This window comes from Heterodontus francisci, chromosome 32 (genome assembly GCF_036365525.1).
Source record: "Heterodontus francisci isolate sHetFra1 chromosome 32, sHetFra1.hap1, whole genome shotgun sequence".
Lineage (NCBI taxonomy): Eukaryota > Metazoa > Chordata > Chondrichthyes > Heterodontiformes > Heterodontidae > Heterodontus > Heterodontus francisci.
In genome coordinates, this window is record NC_090402.1 from 28,958,568 (window position 1) to 28,981,569 (window position 23,002).

The 23,002-nt window shown below is 39.6% G+C and overlaps 1 protein-coding gene across 3 annotated transcripts; it reads left to right on the forward strand.

Annotated features, from left to right (window-relative positions):
• Positions 1–1,067: 1,067 nt before the first annotated feature.
• On the forward strand, positions 1,068–18,175 carry pdcl (phosducin-like). 3 transcript variants are annotated; one of them, XM_068012567.1, is made up of 4 exons: positions 1,068–1,107; positions 11,067–11,268; positions 15,647–15,828; positions 16,256–18,175. In XM_068012567.1, the coding sequence occupies exons 2-4, from the start codon at positions 11,106–11,108 to the stop codon at positions 16,802–16,804; spliced, it is 894 nt and encodes a 297-aa protein (XP_067868668.1). In that variant the 5' UTR covers positions 1,068–1,107; positions 11,067–11,105; the 3' UTR covers positions 16,805–18,175. The 3 variants fall into 3 exon arrangements, with proteins under 3 accessions (XP_067868668.1, XP_067868667.1, XP_067868669.1); XM_068012566.1 differs by having other exon boundaries at positions 1,083–1,171; XM_068012568.1 differs by lacking the exon at positions 1,068–1,107 and adding an exon at positions 5,075–5,178.
• The last annotated feature ends 4,827 nt before the right edge of the window (positions 18,176–23,002 follow it).

Here is a 23,002-nt window from a genome sequence, read left to right on the forward strand (position 1 = left end):
AAGTTCGTCTCCACTATTGTGAATGCTCCAAGATGGCTTTGAATGTCTTGATAACCAGGGGAATATCAGATGATTCACTCAACTGTTCAAGCCATTGTTCTGGATGACAGCTATTTAGACATGCATCTCCACTTCGCCTAGGAATGTGAAGTATTTCAATACAAATTGTGGTGCCTATCTTAGCTGCCAGTTTTGTTTTAAAGTTGAATGTAGGATTCCAGGCTTTCCTTTTCAAAGTTTAATGTAGGCTTCCAACCAATGAATTAAAATCATCATTCAGCATAGCACGTTTTTCATGACATACTGTACTTTTCTGCTGCAAATTGTTCACATGCATTGTAACTTAATGGACTCTTCGGATCATATCACAGATCATTTCGGCGTCTTTTTGGATCTTAATGCTTAACTATGGCTTTGTTGCAAATTACAACGTCTCGATAGTAGGATATGTAGGAAAACACATATCAAAGCATTGGGGAGAGCAGCTTACCCAAGGGAAATTCATTTGAAGGAAAGAGCAGCAATTATTTCTGAAAGCATCGTTATTTGTCATGTAAGCGATGCAATGATGTAAGCTGATGAGTGCTTTTCTGGTCCTAACTGGTACAGAGGCGACAGATAAACTGAACTTAAAATAAAACAAACCCTATGAAGTGCAACGAAATTGAAAACTTTATTGTATTTATTTTAAAATCTTTACATGTATTACCATGAGTATTACATTTCCTGTTCTACATATTTACATGCAGCAAACATTCACAATTTTCATTGCAGAAATCATTTAGAAAACCACGGGGAGAGTTCTATATTTAACATTTTGCCCACAAAATTGCTGTGTTTGTGACACCTGCCCAGAAATTTCATTAAGGTTCAAGAGAGCAACAGAACACGAAAATAGCTCGCTGCGCCCATGGACAATCTGTAGCCCCGCCCCCAGGTCCTGCGCGAGTGACGTCAGTGACGAAGAGACGTCAGTGACGAAAACGTCCCGCCTTAGTTAAGCGCTGATTGGTTGGAAGTGGGGGGGTCGCAGGTCGGAGCTTTGTTTTGTTTTGTGATTGGCTGCACTGGGGCGTCAGTTGGCAGATGTCACAATCGCCTATCGAGGTTAGTTGGTGCCGGTCTTTGGCGGTACTGGGGAACGAGTGTCGCAGAGTGGGCGCTGGGGCCGGTAAGCCAGCGGTAAAAATCAGGCCAGAGGTCGGAGGAGGCGCCCGCGGAGTAAAGCTGCGGTGTTATGTGATCGCTTTTGGGAGCTTTTATAGACAGGTCTCTGAATTTTGGGGCTGACTGAGGTGTTGGGGGAGGCGGCTCTGTTCCGGCGCTGTTATCAGGCCTATTTTGTTAGAGTGAGTGGGGAGAGTTCCCTCAGCTTCGCCGAATTTGGATCTGGGATGTTTGTTCAGACTCGAGGGGGCATCTGTAAACAACTTTTATTTTGTATGTTATTCCCTAGATAACCAGTGTTCATCCTCCCACACATTATTACCTTGTATGTAACAGGCAAAACCGATAATGAGGACCTCCATTTGTATCTAATAGTGTTGACAGTAGCTTTTTTGTGTGTGTGGAAGTATCTGTAATGTAAACAGGGCACTAAGAGACTTAGAAATAGAAGTTCCTTTCTTTATCTCTTCCTTGGTTTTGGGTCTTTTGAAGTGGACTTTTTCAACAAGCTTTCATCGAAAAAAAATCATAATTCCAACCATGATCCCACTTTTTTCCCTAACCACCTCCTTCCCACAGTTGTTTTTGGAAATGTGACCGTTAGTAACCAATCCTATCTAACCTGTATAGAGTAGCTTTACTGTAGAAGTTAGTGTAAACTTTTCTTAGGATAATTAGATACATTCTTTGGTTACCAGATAATGTTTGGTTTTTGTTGCTTATTTATTGGTTTAGTCCAGACACCACCTGGCCACATAAAACCTTGTTGAAACTGGAATAAACTCACCTGCTATAATCTCCATCTGTTACTCCCAACCTGTGTTCTTTATAGTATGTGGCAAGGGAATAATATATTGTGGGATCCAGCTATGTTATAAAGCATGAGAGCAAAGCTCAAATATTTTTAGTGTTAAAAGCTTTCTTTTAACATTCCTGTGTGTGCTCTTCTGTTTGTATTATCATGGATCAGTTATACTATAGATTTTGCGTTGATTAACACTTTTAGTGTTGCAATAATGCAAAATATATAGCAGGATTGCAATTTATGCCAAACCTTTACACTCTGGTTACTTATCAAAAGTGGTCTAGGAGATCTTGACAATGTAATCTTTTACGCATTTGTTTCACATAGCATATTTGCAAGCCAGTCAATGTTTTGACCTTTAATTTTTAGTAATCTGCTGATTTATTTGGATACCTTTTTCAATGTTAGAAAGAACTGACTGCCTTTTTGGCCCTTTACTAACAAAACATTTCTTTGTCAATAGAATGCTGCTAAATGACACTGTACAAATGTTTGAAGTTAACATGCAAATAACTCAGCATGAGCAGTGTTGCATTTGGGCTAAGGCAGTCCAACTCTCTTTTAATTCAGAATTGCTTAATTTACGCAGAGGGTGGTGAGTGCCTGGAACTTTCTGCCGGGGGAGGTGGTGGAAGCAGGTACAATAGCGACGTTTAAGAGGCATCTTGACAAATACATGAATAGGATGGGAATAGAGGGATACGGTCCCCGGAAGTGCAGAAGGTTTTAGTTTAGGCAGGCATCAAGATCTGCGCAGGCTTGGAGGGCCGAATAGCCTGTTCCTGTGCTGTACTGTTCTTTGTTATGTTATCTGGTCATTTGATCTTTTTAGCACTAAATTTCCACTTTTGTGTTGTTTGAATTAAAACAATTGAACAATTCATTTTTTTTATTACTACAAAATTGACTTATCAGGAGTTAGCCTGCATAACATTCTTGCAAACTCACTGCTCTGAAAGCAAGTACTGGTATCAAATTAGCTGCAAAAAGGTAGTACAGTAATTTGGCTTGCACCCTTATTTATGATTGAATAACTCAGTAGCTCTATTAAATCAGGAAATACCTTCCAACTTAAGGTAGCATTTGCACTGCAACTGTGACGTAATTGTGAAGCACTTTCCTCCAAGGAATCTTGCTTCACATGGTGTGAAGTGAATTTGCTTGCAAATGCAGCCTCAAAGCACTCCTATGAAGTGTAACACTAATAAGCGGAAATTCAATTTGCATGTTTTAGAATGCAAGGTGCAGAACAGAAAATGCTTCCATATTGATTTTCAGGATAATTAAATGGTTATCATATCCCTGTCAACCTAGAAAAAAGGAACATTAAAATATGACCTATTATGAAGCTTTAGAATTCTCCCTTTAGAATAACAAGTTTTAAGATTATATATTACTTGAATAATCATAAATTGAAATAAAGTCCTGAGGGGGGTTTTGTATGAAGGAAGGGAAGGAATTCAAACCATTTTTGAATATTAAAAAACTAAAGTAGCAGTATATATCTATGAAATAAACAAGTATCATCATTAAGTTTTTTTTTTCTATTGCATAAAGAATAACATTTAGCATGTCACAAGATTACAAGACACTTGGGATTTGGATGAATATCATTCAAGCCTTGAGCGTATTCCATACTCAACAACACTCCCAGAGAGAATTTGTGTTTTGATTTTTTTTTTTCTCCTCTTCCTTGTTAAGTTCTGTGATTGGAGATTTTTGTTACTTAACCTCTACACATTTTTTCTAGATAATTGGGGTATCTATTTGTCATTTTGTTTTTTAAAATGACACAAGATTAGGCTTGCGATTGTCAGCTTAGAGGAAATGACTATTTTCCCAGGTTCTCTTTCTCAATGTACATCATGAGTGGTCGAGGATTATAGTTTACATGATACCTAAACCTAGAACTGACAAGTTGTCTGTCTTAAACACTGTGCTAATTGTCAGCATACATGCACCATTTCCAAATGTTTTCATTTGGTTCCATCAATCTCTTAGTTTGGGTATGTGGAACACTTGTTCAGATGTGAGGAGAAACAGTTCTGTTGTCCCACTGGATTTCTTGGTGGGTTATATGGCATGTACATGATTTTATTGTTTTGACTGTTCATAATTCTTTGTGTTCTACTGCACTGTGAATTTCCAGAAGAGCTCACTCGAGTTATTGAAATCTTTTGCCAGTTTGATTTTAATCCTGCCCGTCTGTCAAAGGATAGGGTTTCTTTGATGGAAGGGTTTATGCCGCTATCCTCTAATCATTGTCACTTTGCCAAATTAAACTATAATCTCTCTCCAAATGCATCCCACGCTGCTGCATTTTGAAAATGCTGTAATTTTGAACATGTTCAGAGTTCCTGCTGTTTTTCATTGAACTGTGCCAATGCACTAGTGGGGTTTGGGGGAAACGTTTTGGGGAGAGGGAGAAGAGGGGCCCAGACTCTTGAAACATGCTGTGTGAAAATTAGTGTGTATATGAAACTCCTTTAGTATTCTAATGTAGATCATTGAAATAAATTTAATACCACTGTTGAAATAATGGACAGAGGAATTTAATATGTTTGCTAACTTCCATTGTAATTTCAAGTTAAAAGATGTAATTGGAGTTTTCCTTCATGTCTAATTTCTTTCCTGTTGCTCCCATCTTACAACTTCGTATAGCATGCTTTTTAAAAGTTGTTCAGTGCCTTTTTTGTCATTCTCTGGCTTAAGGGCTACAAAATAGTTGTCTGAACGCTGCCTTTCCCCTTCTCTGGGTATAATTGCATTCATGTTGTTTCTCAGAGTAAACAGCGAATGTAGAGTATTCTGGTTTTAGGATAATCAGTCTGCTGATAGAGATATATGAGCCAAGTTGTAAGATTGTCCCTCAATCCCGATAATGGTAAAATCAGTTGCACCAGCTGTGATGTACAGCCTGAATTTAACCTCATGGTTATAGAAAGGCTGGTGCAGCCTTTAATCCAAAAACAGAACAGTTGCAATCTTTAAATGTATTCCAAGGATAATTCATTCATTGTTTCATTCTATGCATTTCAGTAATTTGTACATTTCAATGTGAAAACTTGTCTGTTTTCAAGTAAAATGCCTTAACTGCTGAAGGAGACGAATCTGATGTCAATGCTGGCAGAATGACTAAATTCAGGGATGTTTGTTTTTCCGTTCGACGTCCTACTTCACTTTCCAGCTCCATTGACAGGCAATAGGTCAGTGAAGATGGGTACAGGATGGCTGTGTCCATATTTCCACATTCTTGAATTTAAAGGCTTGTGTGTGTGCATTGGAAATTTCTGCTGTGTACATTTAGGTTAGGAATTGACTCCTTGCTAAAGATGATTACTGAAGGTTGTAAACCTATCTTTTAGGGTTGCTGTGCACATACACAAGTAGCAAATGAGGTTTTCCATTTGCTTCTGGTGTGCCTAGTCTGCTGTTTTTACTATGTGTCTTCCTCCTAAGTGTTTGGAACAAGACTTATAGTAACACTGTGATATGTATGCTGAGATTTATTTTGTATGGTTGTTCACCTGCATTATAGTCCCAACAAAAGTTTGCAAGTGCTTTGTGTAAAGAAAAGATTAAAAAAAAACTAAATGCTTTTCAGCAAACATTTGTTTATGGCTATATCTAAGCCTTGAGTGCTTGAAATTAAGCTCTAGCCCATTGATTTGCATCATGTTACTCATGGACCAATTAACTGCATCTGTTGCAGATGTGTGCGCATCTGTATTTAAATATTTTCCATCAAAACAAAAAAAGCTGGAAATGTTTTATTTATAGGATGTGAGCAGTCATGTTTATCATTGGTGCTCCAATTAGACTCTCATAGATTTGGAAAAAAGTGGTTAGCAAATGTCTCAAGTGGTTGTTCAGTTGACTCCTAACCAGGTGTTTTGTGATTGAATATCCGGGTTTTAGTTCAGTCCTACTTGGTTTGCTTCTGATTCACTGAGCTACCACGGCAAGTGTGGTAGCAATTGAGGTATGGGATGGCTTTTATTGTTTTTTGACTAGATACTATAGAAAAGATGATAAAATATTTGCTGTTCGTGTGCTTTTTAAAAAAAAAAGTTACTTTTTGACCAGTGCTATACTGTTATGAAATTGTTAGTTGCAGACTAATTTGAAATCATAATGCACTTGTTATGCTTGGTGCCAGAGGAAAGCTCTATAGATGCTTATGTGCTTGGGCAGGTTGCATTGTTGGGTTAGAACATGCTCATCTGATTGAGGTTATATAACTAATAGATGTTGTTCCTCCCTTCTGATGCCACATTATGCCATGAGGTTTTTTTTTCCCAACAAAGGTATAGAACTGAGCTACATGGAGCAGGTGTTGCTGTACCTTTTGAAACTGGCAATTAATCAAGTGGTAGAGATGTAGTTTTGCATACATTTCACCAATCTCTTCTGTTAGCTATATGCTGTAATGTCCTTGTAACTTTGTCAAGTTTTTGATCTGTTTTTCCTATTTGATATTCTGGGAAGTGGCAGATTCTGCTGCCGATTGAGTCAGAAGTTGAACATCTCTGTTAATTAAGGCCTTCCATTTGAAAAGCAAATCAGCTATTAGAAGTTCTACAAGTGTAGAGAAAGATTAGAACAAAATTCAAACTACAAACTATAAGGGAATAAAATATTTTAGAAGTTTCAAAGGGCTTAATTAGGTATAATGCGTGATTTAGCTGTTAAGTAATCTTGAGGTCAACATTGTAAAATCTGGGAAGTTCTCCTGGTTGAGCAGCCATTCAGTAGATTCACGGCATCCAGGCATAGCCATTTGCTGCGACCTTCCCACCCCACATCTAAAATAGTTGAGATTGCGCTGGTGAGCAATTAATTGTTTTTAAAGTGTAGTCACTAAAATGTGACAGTCAGTTTGTGCAAAGCAAAATCCCATGAATAACAGTGAAATAAATGATCAGATAATCTGTTTGTGATGTTTTAGTTGGCTAGGACAACTGAAGAACTCTTCATCGAACACTGCCATGGGATCTCTCTTTAAGAGCAGAGCGATCTCCTCCAAAAGACACCCCTGATAGTGCAGTTATGTGTTCTAGTTTCAGGAGTGAGTTTAAACCGATCATGTCCCGACTCGGTGCAAGCACGCTACCACAGCGCCAAGCATGACACCATGAAGTGGGGTTAGAGGGTGGCGAACAGTTGGACTAAGGAACAGACATGTAATTCGATATCTATTTTAAAGTTATTACTGTATTTCCATTATGGATTCCAAGACTGCCCATTGAAATCCACCCTACTGCAATCATAAGATGATGAAATAATTGCTTCATAATTCAGAGGTTCTAGGTTCAAGCATCAGACATATTTGCTAATTCAATCCAACAGCTATTTTTTAAAATATTTCATAGGATGTGGGGGTTGCTGGCTAGGCCAACATTTATTGCCCATCCCTGATTGCCCTTGAGAAGGTGGTGAAGAACCGCCACCTTGAACCACTGCCATCCATGTGGTGTAGGTACACCCACAGTGCTGTTAGGAAGGGAGTTTCAGCGACAGTGAAGGAATGGCGATGTAGTTCCAAGTCAGGATGGTGCAAGACTTGGAGGGGATAGTGTTCCCATGCATTTGCTGCCCTTGTCCTTCTAGGTGGTAGAGGTTGTAGATTTGGAAGGTGTTGTTGAAGGAGGTGTGCTGAGTTCCTGCAGTGCATCTTGAATATGGTACACAATGCTGCCACTGTGCATCAGTGGTGGAGGGAGTTAATGTTGAAGGTGGTGGATAGGGTGCCAATCAAACGGGCTTCTTTGTCCTGGATGGTGTCGATGGGCTTCTGCCAATAGATTGGACTTCTGATTGATAAAATGTGTCTTTTACAGAATGGAGGAGAGGGAAAAGATGCATTTTATCTCCAGTAAAGGCTGGCCTTTGGTTAAAATAACAAAAAGACAAAATTCTAATTATCTTTCCAAGCAAAGATGCATTTTAGGCCCATGGCTAGCAATTAATTCTGAGATGTGCTAAGAGTACAAATCCTATCAATCCATAGGTGGAAGAGTGTAGATACAAACAAAAATAACTGAATTTAACAATCAGTGCAGTTTGGCTATTTATAAGAAGCAGCAGAGGGTTTTTAAACATTACCTCGGTTCTAATTTGCTGGAAGCTTGACTTTCTCCTGAAGAACAGTAACACCCACGTAGCTATTGTACAGTTTGAGTTGAGATCTGCATTTGGGAAAGAGGAAGAGAGGCTTCTGCATGGGATTTCATTTTAATTACATTTTTGCTGCAGAATTGTGAATAGGTAATTCTAGATGTATTCATTGAACATTTACAAATATGAACATACCTATTTTGTACAATAGATTTTTGGAGTCTGAAATTGCATGATGCCTGTATTTATTGTAAGAGAGCTGTGACTGTTGTTCATTGTGTTGTAATGAACTCTGCAAATGTGATGGACCAGCTGGACTGAAGGACTTAAATCTCTATAAGCATAATTGGTTTTGTGGATAAATACATCACCTAATATGGTGCAGATCATGAAGTCCAAAGTGGTCCCAGATTCAAGTCTGTCCATCTACATGACATGAACATGAGTGCCAATTGGCAGAGGGGAGAATGATGACATCTTGTTTGCATCTGTGACCAAAGAAGTATTTTTTTTTGCTTAATTCCTGTCAGTCATCGTAACTGGTCAATTGATGCTGCATCATTTGTTCTCTGGTAAATGCATGATCCTTTATTTGAAAACTTTTGGGTGGTCTACGTTGAGAAAATGTAAAACTAAAATCAGACCCATATATTAAACATGTATTTTTTCAGGAGTTGGGAGGAGGGCTGGTTGATGGTCATGGAGTAACCTATGGGGTAGAGTATTCGCTTTGGCGCAAGCAGGATTTGCACCTGTTTTGAGAAGGTTTTTTTTCTTGAGTTTCTGCTCATGCTCATTTCCATTTTGCCAATGTAAAATCTGGCATGAACCAGTGCAATTGGGCATTCATTTTTAAAAAATCAAACTTTTTTACTTTTAAAATATATCGAATTTTTTTTTTTAAGTGGCAACTTGGTAAAGTTTAATTATTCTGGCTGAAAGTGGGTTTATCACAGGAAATAAGCATTTTTAATCAGTGTCAACCCACCATCTGTGAGCAAACTTGTTTAAATGACTGAAAGACTTTTTAAAAATTATACAGAGCAATTTGCAAATTACATTAGGGTGCAGTAGTTTCTTACAAATTTTTTTTTAAATTCAAAAGTTTTAAAACATGCCCGTTACTACCCTTGCACCCCAAAAGAAGCTAATTTTTGGTGCCTCCTTGAAGGCCTACAAATGGACCCAATTAGCAGAAACTTGCAGTGGTAATTAATTTATCCTGGAGGTGCAGCCAGTTTTGTGGGCGGAGCCACTTCTAGTGTTTTTTTTTAACAATGCAAAAGATCATGAAAAATCTATTTGCACCGAAAGTAACTTGCACTTAAAATTCCACAATCTTTGTGCAGTTTATGCTGATCCCAAATGAATTGCTGCGGGAAAGAAAACCAGCACAACCAAGCAGAAACTCTAACCCGTGGTGGCATATTTAAGTGGACCCAAGTGAATATTGCATTAGTAATTAAGTGGCAAGTATCCTGCCTCCAGTTTGTGTTTTAAATTATTTAGTGTTGCACCATAGGTTTTGAGGTAACTTGCTTGGAAGATGGATAAGCTATTTTAATGCATTAATTTTAAAATATTAATGAGAAAGGAAGGACTTACAGCTATTGATTGGCATTTGTCAGGGAGATCCCAGTTTGTGGTGTGTGTTGATTGGACGTGATTTTCATGCGAGTGCAGATCAGGGGAAGATGAATCTAAAACTCAGGGCTGAATTTTAATTGCTGTCATATATTTATTTACCTTTACCTCAGTGTTTTAGGTGGGTGAGTTTGTCATTTCCTTTGGGGATCATGCAGAAGCATAACAAGCAAATGCAAAACTTGGTTGCATAGCACCTCTTCTAACGGCTATGATCCCATAATACCACACCCATTATTATATGTGTGACTGATATTTAGTTAGCCTTCTGCAATCTATAGCAATCACTCTTGTGTTGGATTCTACTTATTAGTGTGTTTGCTGAAGAACTGGTGTTGTATTTAAAGCACTTTCTGTTGGTGTGAATGTTATTTAGTTGTACACTGTGTGCTTATACTTCATGTGTGTTCATAGTACTTTCTGACCACGAAGGAAAGCTGCTTATTAATTGGATCCTTTACGGAGGCATCGAGGAACACATCCAGAAATAGATTTGATTCAAAATTATGGTTTATAGTAGGTGATATGTCAAGAACAAAGATATAAACTTAATTTCATTATTACAGTCTGGTTAAAAGTGTATATAAAAGCAAAATACTGCAGATGCTGGAAATCTGAAGTAAAAACAAGAAATGCTGGAACCACTCAGCAGGTCTGGCAGCATCTGTGGAAAGAGAAGCAGAGTTAACGTTTCGGGTCACTGACCCTTCTTTGGAGTTCCGAAGAAGGGTCACTGACCCGAAACGTTAACTCTGCTTCTCTTTCCACAGATGCTGCCAGACCTGCTGAGTGGTTCCAGCATTTCTTGTTTTTAGTTAAAAGTGTAATTGATTTATAAGACATTTGAAATATAGAGTATGTATGAAAGTGAATAATAAACTTAATCATCTTAATCTTCTGCAGTCCTATTTGTGAAAATTAGAATGTTTACAATAATTTTCAAAATTTTCCGAGTTTCTTTAGCGGATTCAACCGGATACAGTGAGTTTCTTTACACAGTACTTTAAAATAGTGAACACTGAAACTCCATGATTCCCAAATGAAAATGTTGTTATTGTTCATTTTTTAATATAAAAGATTACTGCAGGCTGCTAACAGCAGTCCCTTTCTAACCTGACAATTGAAGTATTGAGTTTATTAAACTGAAGACTGGTAAGGAGCATAAGTTTTAATAAAATTATAAAAATTCAAATTACTAAATAATTGCCTCTTTTTTGAATGTTGAAACCAAGTTATTAGCATATCAGGAAGGTATTAGGAGTCTCAATTTTTTAACACATTTGTACCTGAATTATATTAATAAAGTGTTCTAATCTCTGATTTTATCTTCCAGTTTAATTTTTGACTTCATTGGTCTGAATCGCTAGTTAGAATGACTACTTTGGACGATAAGATCCTTGGAGAAAAACTCCAGTACTATTACAGCAGCAGTGAGGATGAAGACAGTGACCGTGATGAGAATGAACAAAAGACCATCAAAAATCCTGGGATTTCTGTGGGAGCAGAAGTCCGAGAACGTAGTGCTGTTAACACAGGTACTGGATGAGAAATTTCAATGAAAACTAGAGGATGTTTGATGGTATGAAAACATTAAGACTTTTTGATTTTTTTTTTTGTAAATCTTTCAGATGCTTTTTGTTTTACATCCCATGCAGCAAGATTAAACACCAAATATGGTGATACCAGATTATTTTCAATAACGTATTTAAACATGATTGTTACATCTCCCAGTAATTATTTAAAACAGGTTGCTAAATTTCCAGGATAGGATTTCTCTATTCACTAATTGTATCAAAATTGTAAAAATGAATATACAGAATGTGTGCGCGATTTTGCTGCATGTAGCAAATGGTGGAAATCGTTCAGCGCCTGCCTCCAGCCTAAGGAGCCAAGTTTGAATTTGTTCTTTGTCTGCTTTTCAGTTGAATTTGGCTTGTAATTTTCTCCTTGTGGTGTTCCTGAGTAACCCATTAACAAGATAGCATGTTTAATGTATAAAACTGTCTTAAGGCAAAGAAAGAAGAGTGATGAGAAAACTTGGTCAAAGAATTGGGAGAGGAAGGTTTAGGGAGAAATTTCTGACATTGAGATTCGATGGCTGAAAGTGCAACTGCCAATGGTATAAAAAGGAGGGAATACAGAAGAGGCTAATACAAAGAAAAGACCGTTCTGGGTTGGGAAAGGATAATTGTAATGCCGGCAGAAGTTAGAGAGAGGGAAAGGTTGGCACCATGGAGAAGTTTAAATTTGAGGCATTGCGACTGGTAACACAGCCAGAAGTGACACGTGAACGGGACCTGTTACAGGATAAGAAATAGGCAGTAGAGTGTTGGGTTAGTGAGAGTGAAGAATGGGAGGCTGGCCAGAAGAGTAATTGCACCTGGAGATGACAAAGTTAGATATGAGGGTTTCAGCGGCAGGTTGACTTCACTCAGATGGGAGATAGGCAATGTTGCATGAAAGTAGGTCGATTTTGTGATGGAGCGGATATGGCTCTGGGTCAAGATAGTGAATTGTTTGGTTCAGCGTGAGACAGTGCTAGAGAGGGCAAGATGGTGTACGGCCAGCGGGGTAGAATTTATGGTGGATGACGGCTTTTGTCTTGCTAATGATTTAGTTGGAAGAACTTGCAGCTTGTTCAAAACCAGATTTTGGACATGTAATCTTGGCAGCAGAAAGGCAGTGGAGGGCTGCAGAGAGTATGAGAGTTTGTTGGGAAGAAGATATCAGTTTACACGTGGAAGCTGAATCCATGTCTGCAAATGATGTTGCCAAACAGTAGCATGCAGATAATTTGGTGGGGTAGTGGGGGTGGTAATGGTGTGAAGGATAGATCTTTCTGGGTCCCTGGAGGTGACAGTGCAGGAGTGAGAAGAGAAGCCATTGCTCTGGCAATGATTCAATATTTACAATAGCTTATATTTATATAACGCCTTTAATGTAATAAAACGTTCCAAGGTGCTTGACAGGAGTGATATAAAACAAAATATGACACCAAGGCACACAAGGAGATACTGGATCAGATGACCAAAAGCTTGGTCAAAGAGGTAGATTTTAAGGCAGTGTTGTCCAACATGCGGCCCACGGGCCAGGATCAGGCCCACCAAAGGCTTCCATTCAGCCCGCGGATATAAACTGTACCTGGGGCCGTTCCACATCCTCGCCAGGGGTCCATGACGAGATAAGAAATTTCCCTTTGTCGTCTTGTTTCAGATCGGCTTATAAAAAAGATCGCAAGTCAGTTTCACAGTTGACAGCTGCTAACATCGGGAACAGACTTTTCCCAACTTGGGACAGATATGGGGTTTTAAAGTCTGCCGGAAAACCCCGAATCTGTCTGACTTTGGGAAACAGCTGTTTCCGATGTCAGCAGCTGTCGGCTGTGAAACAGACAGCGCGAATTTAAAAGAAAACTGACTTACCATCTGCTGAGCGTTCTTGCTCTCTGAAACTGTCAGAGAGAGAAAGGGGGACGGAGACAGAGAGCAAGGCACAGAGAGCGAGGACAACATGGGGATTGGGGGTGGGGGAGCGGGCGATAACACAGAAGGGAGGACACAGAGAAGGTGCCACAAAGAGGAGGGACAGAGGGGGAGCGAGAGAGAGTGAGTGATCAAGATCACTCCTGACAGATGGACATCCATCTGGAATACTCCGCATCACTACAAGTCTGCAGGCAAACATTTACTATTTGTGCAAGTGAAAAAATGTCAGGTATCTCACTAAATCAGTGTCCAACATAGTGAAGACAAAGTAAGTCAATAAATTAGTCTTCTCATTTAAAACTTAAGAAAAATGTACATTTGTTTTGATAGTAAGATAAAATTTTAATGCCTTTTATCTTTCTGAAATTCTCACTGGCCCCTATGTAAAACAAAAATTGTAATGTGGCCCCCACGCAAAAAGGTTGGACAACCCTGTTTTAAGGAGTGTCTTAAAGGAGGAAAGCAAAATGGAGAGGTTTAGGGAGGAAATTCCAGAGCTTAGGGCTCAGGCAACTGAAGGCGCGGCCACTAATTGTAGAGCAGTTAAAATCGGGGATGTTCGAGGCCAGAATTAGGTGAGTGCAGATATCTCTGAGGATTATGGGGTTGGAGGAGATTAGAGATAGGGATGAAGTCATGGAGAGATTTAAAAACAAGAATGAGAATTTTAAAATCAAGACGTTTCTTGAGTGGGAGCCAGTGTAGGTCAGTGAGCACAGGGTGATGGATAAATGGGATTTGGTGCGAATTAAGACACAGGCAGCAGAGCTTTGGATGACCTCAAGTTTATGGAGTGTAGAACGTGAGACAGCAGCCAGGAGTGCATTGGAATAGTCACAACTAGAAGTAACAAAGGTATGAATGAAGGTTTCTATAACAGATGAACTGAATCGGGGCAAAGTCGGGCAGTGTGAAGCAGGTTAAAAATAGGCAGCCTTAGTGACGAAGCAAATATGTGGTCGGAAGCTTATCTTGGTGTCAAATATGACACCAAGATTGCGAAATGACTGGTTTAATCTCAAGCAGCTGCCAGGGAGAGGGATGGAGTCGGTAACTAGGGAACGGAGTTTAGAGTGGGGACCAAAAACAATGGCTTCACCTTCCCAATATTTAATTGGAGAAAGTGTTTTTGCTCAGTTGACTGGAGCCAAGCGAAGACCCCACTGAGCTGGACAACAGAAAAGAGGTATTGGAGGACGCTATGCTGGAGTGTGTCAAAAGCTACTAGCAGGTTGAGGAAAGGTAATGTGCCATATGTAGCATTACAAAGAATGTCATTCCTGACTTTAGTTGGGGCAATTCAAGTGACTGACTGTCCGGGGCAGGAATCTGATTGTGTGCATTTAAACAGGGAATTGTTGCAGCTCTCACGCTCTCCCTGTAAGCTCTGTATCTTCCTTTGCTTCAAATATTTATCTACTCCTTTTAAAAGATGCAATGATCTCTGCCTCAAATTCTGTAGCTTTAAAGCTTAAAAGGGTTGCTTTGCACTGGTTGCAGTTAGTACTGCAGAAAGTGCAAGGCTAATTAGGAGAATACCTACTTAAGCTGGTCTCTGCCTCTGATAAACAGAATATCAGTAAGATAGAATTCTACTGAAGCAATGTGAGACTAACTTCACTTTATAAAAAAATTATGTTGAGAGTACTGCAGTTGTACACAGACTGTTTACTTTGAGTTGACACACTCTGTTATGGAGGTTATCTACAAGTTTTATGCATTTATTATAAATAACTTTAATAGTTTCACAGTACTGTACAATTTGCCTCCCAAGTTGGTGCTCATAGCCTTGAAACTGAAATCCTTGCTGCAGCATCATTTATTGCTGATGGAGAATTTGATAAATTAAATACAATATACCAACATGAGCTTCTTATGCCACAATCAAAACAGATTTTGCATTATTAATCAAAAACAATGAAACTTGTATGTTTATTTTGTTTTTGATTAAATAGAGCATGTTTTAAAATAGATTTCATTAATTTTGTGTTGCTGTGCACCTCTTGAGTCTATAGTCAAATAATAAATGGATATCAACAAAACATGTCATTATTGGATACCACTGTCATTCATTGCTTCTCATTGAAGTGCATGAGGCTGAGTTTATTTTGCAAAGAGGTAGAATAAATTTACAAATTAATGAAATCGACAACTCTGGATTTCTTTAAAACATGCTTGTATTATAATTTGTAATGGACTTCGATTAGACATTAAGCTAAAATGAATTTTCAAAGCTACTTGTGAAAAGGATTCATTAACCTCCTGTAATAATATTGAAGCATTTGAGCATATGGGATGAATATTACATTTTTTCCTAAACGTTTCAGAAATTATGAAAGTTATGCTCTCTAACATTCCCCTCAGACTTGCTGTCCAGCAGAGGCTATTTTTTTGTTGATCACTATTGTGTTGGTTCTTCCGTGTATAGGCCCCAAAGGAGTGATAAATGACTGGCGGCGGTTTAAGCAGCTCGAAACAGAGCAGCGTGCAGAGCAGCGCCGGGAGGTGCGGAGACTCATCAAGAAGCTCTCGATGAATTGTAGGTCTCAGTTGGATGAAGAGAAGGACCAGCAGAAGCAGAAAGTGCTCCAGGAGAAAATCAATGGAAAGGTTAATGTTTGTGATGTGTAAATTGCCAGCGAGGAAACAAGGTTGCATAAATATTAAATATAACAAATAAAATTTCTGCATCCAGTTTTATCAGAATGAAATAATTACTGTGGAAGATCATCATGTGTCCAAAAATCTGATTAAAAAAGACTTTACTAGATCATTCCATTTTAAATTTTAGATCAACTTGACAAAAGTAAAATGCACCCAATGGAAAGAGAAACTTGTCAGTTCATAACTTTTTTTTAATTTTCAAGTTGCGTAAGTGAATTGTAGATACTAGTTCTGGACATTAATGCTAATGTTGTTGAAACCAGCTAAAGTAGCTGAAATTAGTGAGAAATTCATATTGCAATCGCCTGAATTTGTTTAGCAGTGTATGTGTTCAAATCTAACCATTTTTGCTGATTTTTGTTTTATGCTGTAGATAACAATGAAAGAGTGCAACATGTTGCATGAAAAGGATGACGAAGAATTTTTGGAGCAGTACAGGAAGCAACGAATGGAGGAAATGCGGGAACATTTGTACAGTGGAAAGCGTTTTGAAGAGATCTATGAGCTGGACAGCTCACAAGCCTTCTTAGACACAATTGACAAAGAAGAAAAGAATACGCTCATAATGGTACACATCTATGAAGATGACCAACCTGGATGTGAAGCTATGAATGGGTGTCTGATCTGTCTGGCCACAGAATATCCAGTTGTGAAATTCTGCAAAGTCCGCAGTTCTGTAATTGGAGCCAGTGCAAGATTCACTGGTAATGCTTTACCTGCTCTGCTGGTCTACAAATGTGGAGATTTGATTGGCAATTTTGTGCGTATCACTGACCAACTTGGATATGACTTTTTTGCAGTGGATTTGGAGGCATTTTTGCGCGAGTATGGTGTACTGCCAGAAAAAGATGTGGTATCACCCACATCCGTTCAGAGTGCTTCGGTGTCTCGTAGTGACGATAGTGATCTGGACGTTGACTGACGACAAAGAGCTTCTTCCTTATGATGTGGTAGTTCAGGACGGTCATCTTTGAGGCTTAGTTTATTTCTAGAGCAAATTCAAAGTAAATTCTCTTTTTAAAAAGTGGACAGCTATCAGTACCTAATCTATCACATGGACTACTATTTTGAGGTGGCGCCTGTTTTTAATCTTTACATAAGCTCATGCTTAGCAGTGTATGTTAATCAGGCAAGCATAAGGTTTTCATTGCCCATGTTATTTTTGGCCTCTGACCATGGTCCTGCAATTTTACACGTCATAATTCCATTTTTCTTCCTGCAAATAGCAACAATTTCCCCCCCCCCACCCACCACCAACCCTCCATCCCTGACATCAGAACTGTATTGATAATAGAACAACTTGAATGATTCCAATGTGTTGACTGTAGGAAATATTTGCTTTGGAGTGGCTCTAAGTTGTTATTGAGAATGTTATTTACAATAAAACTCTGTCAAGCTATGCATTTGTTGAAGCTATGCTAAACATACAGTTAGAGCTATACTGATGATTGCAAATAATGAAAATCTGATGGCATGCTTAGTTTCTAAATATATCATCTGAAGCATATATACTACAGTACTGTATATAATTTCCTTTATATTCTAAATGTTTTTTCCAAATTCGACTTTTCTGATAAACTTTCTAACAAAATAATCTGCTTTCCTGCTATTTCTAAAAGTTTAAGTTCTTTGTAATTATACCAGAATGTTACAGATGAAGTCACTTTTTCTAACATTCTTGGTTGGAGATCTGGATCTGTCCATTGCTGCCAGCCATTTCCACTGCTAAAGACCAATTCCCAGCCCATGAAGTTTGTTCCACTTTTACCTTTATTACATTTCTACCTCCTTGGTCCCTTTTTATTTATGTACGTTTTCCAACATTTTCATGCAAATAGTTAAATTCTTCCTAAACTTGAAAAAATGCTAGCTTTTTTAAATACACTTGCATACAAAAATTGATCCATCTTCATTTCTTTTTATTAGTTATACTGTGAAGCATGATTGGTAATGTTAAGTTGCATTATTTGCATGAAGTTTAAGTAAGGACCAAAGTTACATGTGTAATAAACGTAGCACTTGTGTGTTAAGGTGCCTCATTAGCATGGTAGCTAACAGATTTTGTAGGCAGTTTTGAAGAGTTGTTATTTGTGTGCTTAGCATTTGTCTTGTAGAAGCGTAACTGTATCTTAATACATTTAAAATGTCCAAATAGTTATTGTGTAATATCTAACATTACAAGTTTTGTAGTATTGCCTCTTGTGAACGCAATGTATTTTTAATAGTTTCAATTACAAAGGAAAAGAAATATACTTTTACCATTGTCTCCGAATCTAATAAAAAGTGAAATGATCAGATTGTTTCTTTCATTTATTAAAATTTGAGCACTCTTTTTGGTAGGATTTCAGCCTCTGTCCAAGTTTTCTCCCGTCAACTGCACTAGCCTTGGGTGAGTCTCATACATCACCCATTGATATAAAAAGTAGTTAATGGTTTTTTACCCCCCCTAACCAATTTTTCTTTCTCTTCCTTTTTTTTTCTCATTTGAAAGCATTTAACTTCATGGGGTTCAATTCCGTGGCTTTTAAGTACCTTGCCCAGTTTCAGATTGAGGTGTAGTCCTTGATGAGTGTTGGCAGGCTGACCATCACTCAGCTCTGTCTACAGGTAAAATGATTTAACCACAGTGGCTCAGTTTAGTTGTGCCTGTGAGCACTCTAGAGATGGGTAACCTTTTGATATATTGGACCAATATATGACTGCCAACTGACGTATCATCTAGCTAAATCACTGACAACACCTGAAGATAAGTTTTAAAATTGCTATTCAAGTAGCAAAGCTACAACTTTCTGGTATGAGGGTCAGTTGAAAAAGCGTTCAATATTCATGAAGCTTGTTAGATCATTGGGCTATTCTAGATGTTTCCATACTCCCCGTCAACACACAAAGATGAAATTGCCACAATTCGAAATAATTTGTTCTATATATTGGGGATGCTCCATCCATCAATATTGGCGACCACGCTCTGGAAGTGGTTCAAGAGTTCACCTACCTAGGCTCAACTATCACCAGTAACCTGTCTCTAGATGCAGAAATCAACAAGCGCACGGGAAAGGCTTCCACTGCTATGTCCAGACTGGCCAAGAGAGTGTGGGAAAATGGCGCACTGACACGGAACATAAAAGTCCGAGTGTATCAAGCCTGTGTCCTCAGTACCTTGCTCTATGGCATCGAGGCCTGGACAACGTATGTCAGCCAAGAGCGACGTCTCAATTCATTCCATCTTCGCTGCCTCCGGAGAATACTTGGCATCAGGTGGAAGGACCGTATCTCCAACACAGAAGTCCTCGAGGCAGCCAACATCCCCAGCTTATACACACTACTGAGTCAGCGGTGCTTGAGATGGCTTGGCCATGTGAGCCGCATGGAAGATGGCAGGATCCCCAAAGACACATTGTACAGCGAGCTCGCCACTGGTATCAGACCCACCGGCCGTCCATGTCTCCGCTTTAAAGACGTGTGCAAACGCGACATGAAATCCTGTGACATTGATCACAAGTCGTGGGAGTCAGTTGCCAGCGTTCGCCAGAGCTGGCGGACAGCCATAAAGGTGGGGCTAAAGTGTGGCGAGTCGAAGAGACTTGGCAGTTGGCAGGAAAAAAGACAGAGGCGCAAGGGAAGGGCCAACTGTGTAACAGCCCCGACAATCAAATTTTTCTGCAGCACCTGTGGAAGAGCCTGTCACTCTAGAATTGGCCTTTATAGCCGCTCCAGGCGCTGCTCCACACACCACTGACCACCTCCAGGTGCTTACCCATTGTCTCTCGAGATAAGGAGGTCAAAGAAGATTGGGGATGAAAGGGAGCAGAAAGGTAGAAAAAAACTTTCAGTCCTGAACCACTCCCTAGCCTAGCCTAAAAGATCCCTCCTTTTAGAGAGTACTACATAAATCCAGTCACTCCTTTTTTTCTGCCATTTTTTCAGAGGAGATATTAAACCAAGGTCCTACCTGGGTGCTTAAGTAGACCTAAAAGATCCCATTGCATTAACAGCAACCATTCAAAAATAACCCATTCGTTGTAAAGCATTTTGTGGCATTCTAAAAATGTGAAAGGTGCAATATAAATGCAAATTTATCATGATAAAACTATTGCTCTTTTTAAAAAGAAATAAAGGATTCTGAATATATGTTCTGGCCACATGGGTAGTGCAGTGCCACTAGGAACCAACTCTTGCACATCATCCTCTCCCCTCTCCTCAGAAACAAATTGCCAACAAGAATTTGGAGGATGATGTAGAACAGAATGTGCAGTCACTGAACATTTGAATGTAAATGGTAACTGGGGGAAAAATAAATGGCAATAATGAAAGAAAATATTATCAGCTGAGATGACACTTAGGCCAAAGCTCCAAAAGGAAACCAGCACATTTTGTATTATAGATTTAGTTCTCCTTCTAGGTTTGACCCTCAAAAAGAGTAGATAATTGAGAAGAGAATTTGTTTTCTCCAATAACATCAAATGCCTGTTACTTCCGGAGTCGACTATTCCAATGCTATCCTAGCTAGCTTCCAATCTTCCGTAAGCTCATCCGTCACCCCTGTGCCTGCTGACCTACATTGGTTGCTGGTCAACCAATACCTCAAGTTCAAAACTCTTATCCTCGCTTCTCCTTATCTGTCTCACCTCCATCATCCAACAACTCTATGTTGTTCTAATGCCAGATTTATGCATCACCCAAATCACTTCCCACCATTCGTAGCTGTCCCTTTATCTGTATAGGCCTTACCCTCTAGAATCCCCATCTTAAACCTCATTCCTTTAAGATCCTCAACACTTAACTATTTGACCAAGCATTCAGCCATTCTTTTGTCTTATTTCATTTTGGCTTGGTATCAATTCTTGTATGATGCTCCTGTGAAGCTCCATGAGATATTTTCCTACATTAAAGTTGCTAAATAAATGCAAGTTGTTATTGATGCAATCCAAAGAAGCTGCCAATACCTAAACTTGTGCAAGTAGCAAATAAGCCTATGATAAAGCTGAAGAAAATAGATTGGGATTAATTGTTCTACTTCCTACTTGATCTGGAGAGTTCATTATACCAGCATATCTCTGGTATATCCTTCAGGTATCCATTCTTCATGTATCAGCCTAGGAATAAATGTTGTCTGGCTATTGGAGCATGAGAGGCATTGCAGCCTTGAGCTTAATTCTGTCTTTAACTGGCATACGTACAGACTTTCTAAAAAGATTCATTGGATAGCAATCAGGAGCAGGAATCTTGACCGATTTACACCTTACACTACCTCCCCCACCCCAATGTCAAGTTTAGTCACCCAATGTCTCCTCTGGCTAAGGACAGCTAACTCAGCACAACAACTTCTATTCATTTAGTGCCTTTAATTTAGTAAAACATTCCAAGGTGCTTCACAGAAGCATTATAAAGCAAGATTTGATACAGAGCCACAATGTGATATTTGGGCAGATGGCCAAAGCTTGGTCAAAGAGGTAGGTTTTAAGGAGTCTCTTAGAGGAGGAGGAAAGAGAGATGGAGAGTTGAGGGAGGGAGTTCAAGAGCTTAGGGCCCAGGTTGCTGAAGGCCACCAATGGTGAAGCGATTAAAATCACAGATCTTCAAGAGGCCAGAATTAGGTAAGCATAGATAGCCCAGAGGCTTATGCAGCTGGAAGAGATTATAGAGATAGGGAGGGGCGAAGCCCTGGAGGGATTTGAAACAAAGATGAGAATTTTTAAATCTCTTAGGCAGTCTCTCGGCACCGAGGATGACTTGCATCCACACCAGTTCAGTGCATTCTAAAATGGCTAACAAGTCCAATGCACAAACCACAGACTCTACCACATGTGGGGCATGTAGTGTTTAAAGTGTTGGATAGGCAAGTTACTTGGGGGCTGTGTGCTCCTTCCCCTGCCTGTGCTCCTGTTGTAATCTCACAAGGTGCTCAGTAGCTTCCCAAGTGCACCTTCTCCACTCTGAGTAGTCGAGGGACAGGGACTCCCATGAGTCAGTGGCTATGTTGGATCTCTTCAGGAATGCTTTGAGAATGTCCCTAAAGGTTTCCTCTGTCCTCCTGGGAGTTTTTTGCTACCTCAAAGCTCAGAGTAGAACAGTTGCTTCGGGAGCCTGGTGTCAGGCATACAAGTGACGTGGCCCGCCCAGTGAAGCTGGTTTTGGGTGATTAGCACCTCGATGCTGAGAATGTTGGGAGAGGATGCCTGACACTAGACCACCTATCCTCCTAACAAATGTGCAGGATTTTGCAGTAACAGCATTGGTGGTATTTCTCCAGTGCTTTGAGGTGCCAGCTATAGATTGTCCAAGTCTCCGAAGCATATAGGAGCAGGGATCACTACTGCCTGGTTCAACATGACCTTGGTGCTGGGTTTCAGATCCTGTTCCTCAAATCCTCTCTTCCTCAGTCGGCCGAAAGCAGAGCTGGCGCATTGAAGGCAGTGGTGGATTTCTTCATCTATGTCTGCCTTCTTCAAGAGGAGACTCCCGAGATACGTTTTCCAGGGTCTAGCCATGGATCCTGATTGACGGAGGATGATCTTTTGCTGCAGGAGTGCTTTTGAAGAAGACCTTCGTTTTCCAGATGGTTAAAGTAAGGCCCATCCTCTCATATGCTTCAGTGAAGGAGTCAATATTGATTTCAAACTCAGTCTTCAAGTGAGCACATACACAAGCATTACCACACACTGAAGCTCAATGACTGAGGTTGGAGTGACCTTTGGTTTGGAGTGGAGGCAACGGAGGTTGAATAATTTCCTGTCCGTCCTGTAGGCGCTGCTTGAGCAGGAGACAATGCAGGTCAGTGAGCACAGGAATAATGGTTGAACGGGACTTGGTGCGTTTAAGAATGCAGGCAGGAGAGTTTTGGATGACCACAAGTTTAAGGAGGGTGGAATGTGGGAGGCTGCCGGTAACAGGTGGAAACCAGTTTGAAGAGATTCACAACATGGAGTTCTGGGAAAGATAGGCATGGATTTTGGGAGGGGGGGGGCAACAACACGTTCAAGGACTTTGGAGAGGAAAGGGAAGTTTGAAATGGGGTGATAGTTTACAAGGACAGTGGAGTCGTGGGTTGCTTTTTTGAGGAGGGGGTGATGACGGCAGATTTAAAGGAGAGAGTAATAGTACCTAAAGAGAGAACCGTTAG

What these genes read in the sequence shown, in the direction of transcription:
- pdcl (XM_068012567.1), top strand. Translation starts at nt 11,106, where the DNA reads ATGACTACTTTGGACGATAAGATCCTTGGAGAAAAACTCCAGTACTAT. An exon ending in ACGTAGTGCTGTTAACACAG is followed by an intron (nt 11,269 to 15,646) that starts GTACTGGATGAG and finishes TTCCGTGTATAG; the next exon opens with GCCCCAAAGGAGTGATAAAT. An exon ending in AGGAGAAAATCAATGGAAAG is followed by an intron (nt 15,829 to 16,255) that starts GTTAATGTTTGT and finishes TTTATGCTGTAG; the next exon opens with ATAACAATGAAAGAGTGCAA.